Genomic DNA, 1,725 nt, shown 5'->3' on the forward strand with positions numbered 1-1,725 from the left:
TGGGGCCTAGCTACCCTGTGCTGGTAGAGGCCCCGGGTCTGTTCTGCAGAAAGTTTGTGGACAAGGAGCCCAGAGAGGCGTGGGAGACTCCAGGAAGGGCTAAACCGGGTACTCACAAAACATCGCGCCTGATGGTCTTGATGAAGATCCGGACGAAGCGCCAGCCGCCAGAGCCCAGATAGAGGAGCAGCAGGGAAAACCCCACCTGAGTCCAGGGCAGTTTCAGCACCAGCTTGGAGAATAGCAACACTCCCAGGAGAGATGCCCCCAGCAGCATTGTGGCCTGTGAGCACAGGGTAGTCAGTGGATTCAAATGTCCAAGCTCTCCACTTCCTGGCCCGGTCAGCCAGGCCGCTATGATCCCATGGGTCAACCTGTAGTGTGTCTTGGCAATACCGAGTGAGAGGACTGCCTGGAAGGGGCGGGCTAGAGGCACTGGAGGAGAGGTGAGGCGTTCCAGAAGTGACAAGCAGGAGGCTAGGTGCTAGCGCCCTTGTCCCATCTCTGCCCATAATCCTCCGAGTGACCTTGGGCAAGTCCCTTTCCTACTTTAGGACTTAGTTTCCCCCGCTGTGCAATGGGTGTGGGACCTGCTCTCAGAAACCTTTCCCGCCAAAATAGGACAGTCCACTCTCCCAACATCTAGGGTCCCTAACCAAAATGGCTGGGAGAGGGGTACTGACGTAAGCACCCCTGGCTCGACTCCATACCCAAAGACCTAGGCAGGTTGTGTGGATGACCAGGCCAAGCCAACACCCAGAGGGGCAGCTTCCTGGGAAGGGGCCCTAGCCCCGTCTCTGCCCAGAGGCTCCGGCAGCGCCTTGCCTCTGCTGGCCCATAGGGGGCGACAGAGCAAACGGGGTAGAGTCCGGAGGTGCCTGAGAGGTGATCGCCCAGAAGGAAAAGATGATTGAGAGAAAGAGGGCCTTGAAGGCACCGCCACACACACACACTCAGCAAGCCACTCGGATGAATACTGGGGGATTGGGCTCAGGGGGAGGGGAAAACCTGGCTGGGCTGAGATTAGAGCGCTTGGGTTCTATTCCTGGCTCTTCACGGATCTGCTCAAGAGCGCGGCAGGTAGGGCTGAGTTTTCCTTCAGGTCCTATTCCTGGGGAGGGGGTGAAGGTCACGGCTGTAATGTAGCCGGAGAGCCCCCGAGCCGGAATGAGGACATGGTCTGGACCACAGGGAGCCCTTACAGACCACCTCCCGCTCCTTCACGCGGAAAGAAAAAGCCGGTAGTACCGAACTAGCGACCCCAACTCCAAAGCCAGGATCTATCTCCCAGGTCCTCAGACCTCTGGCCTTCCAGAGCCGCCGGAGCCAAGGGTAGGAGCCCGTCCCGGAAGGCTGGGAGATGGAATGTGGAGAGAAGGGGATGCCTAGTGCCTCGGGCCCCTATCCCAGGTCGGTCACTGCATACAGCCCTGGCCCCTAAAGAGCCAGGGTAGCAGCAGAGCGGCCGGCAAGGAGACAGCAGCAGGGCGCGCCCCTCACCCGAGGCCGGCACCGTCACACCTGCCTCCGACGGGCCGGGCACATTCCCCCGCCCCGGGACTCACTCGCCTGGTCTATGCTCACCCAGCGTCGGCCCCGCCGCGCGGCGCCCTGTCCAGATGCGGCCCGGCAGCGGCAGCGGGGTGGGGAGCGCGGGGGGCGTCAGCCGACCCTGAGCGCGCAGAGCCGGGTCTCAGGTTCCCTTCGCCAGCTCTGCGCCCTGCA

The 1,725-nt window shown here is 61.9% G+C and overlaps 1 protein-coding gene across 1 annotated transcript in view; it reads right to left on the bottom strand.

Annotated features, from left to right (window-relative positions):
• Positions 1-1,719, bottom strand: part of SLC27A4 (solute carrier family 27 (fatty acid transporter), member 4) — a 12,664-nt gene extending 10,945 nt beyond the window's left edge. Inside the window, exons 1-2 of the mRNA XM_006768509.2 lie at positions 1,585-1,719; positions 117-283 (exon numbers count right to left, since the gene is read on the bottom strand). Coding sequence (XP_006768572.1) covers positions 117-277 — 161 coding nt within the window. The 5' untranslated portion in view covers positions 278-283; positions 1,585-1,719. The remainder of the gene's footprint in view (positions 1-116; positions 284-1,584) is intronic.
• Between the last annotated feature and the right edge of the window lie 6 nt (positions 1,720-1,725).

The sequence above is a fragment of the Myotis davidii genome, unplaced genomic scaffold (assembly GCF_000327345.1).
Source record: "Myotis davidii unplaced genomic scaffold, ASM32734v1 scaffold142, whole genome shotgun sequence".
Lineage (NCBI taxonomy): Eukaryota > Metazoa > Chordata > Mammalia > Chiroptera > Vespertilionidae > Myotis > Myotis davidii.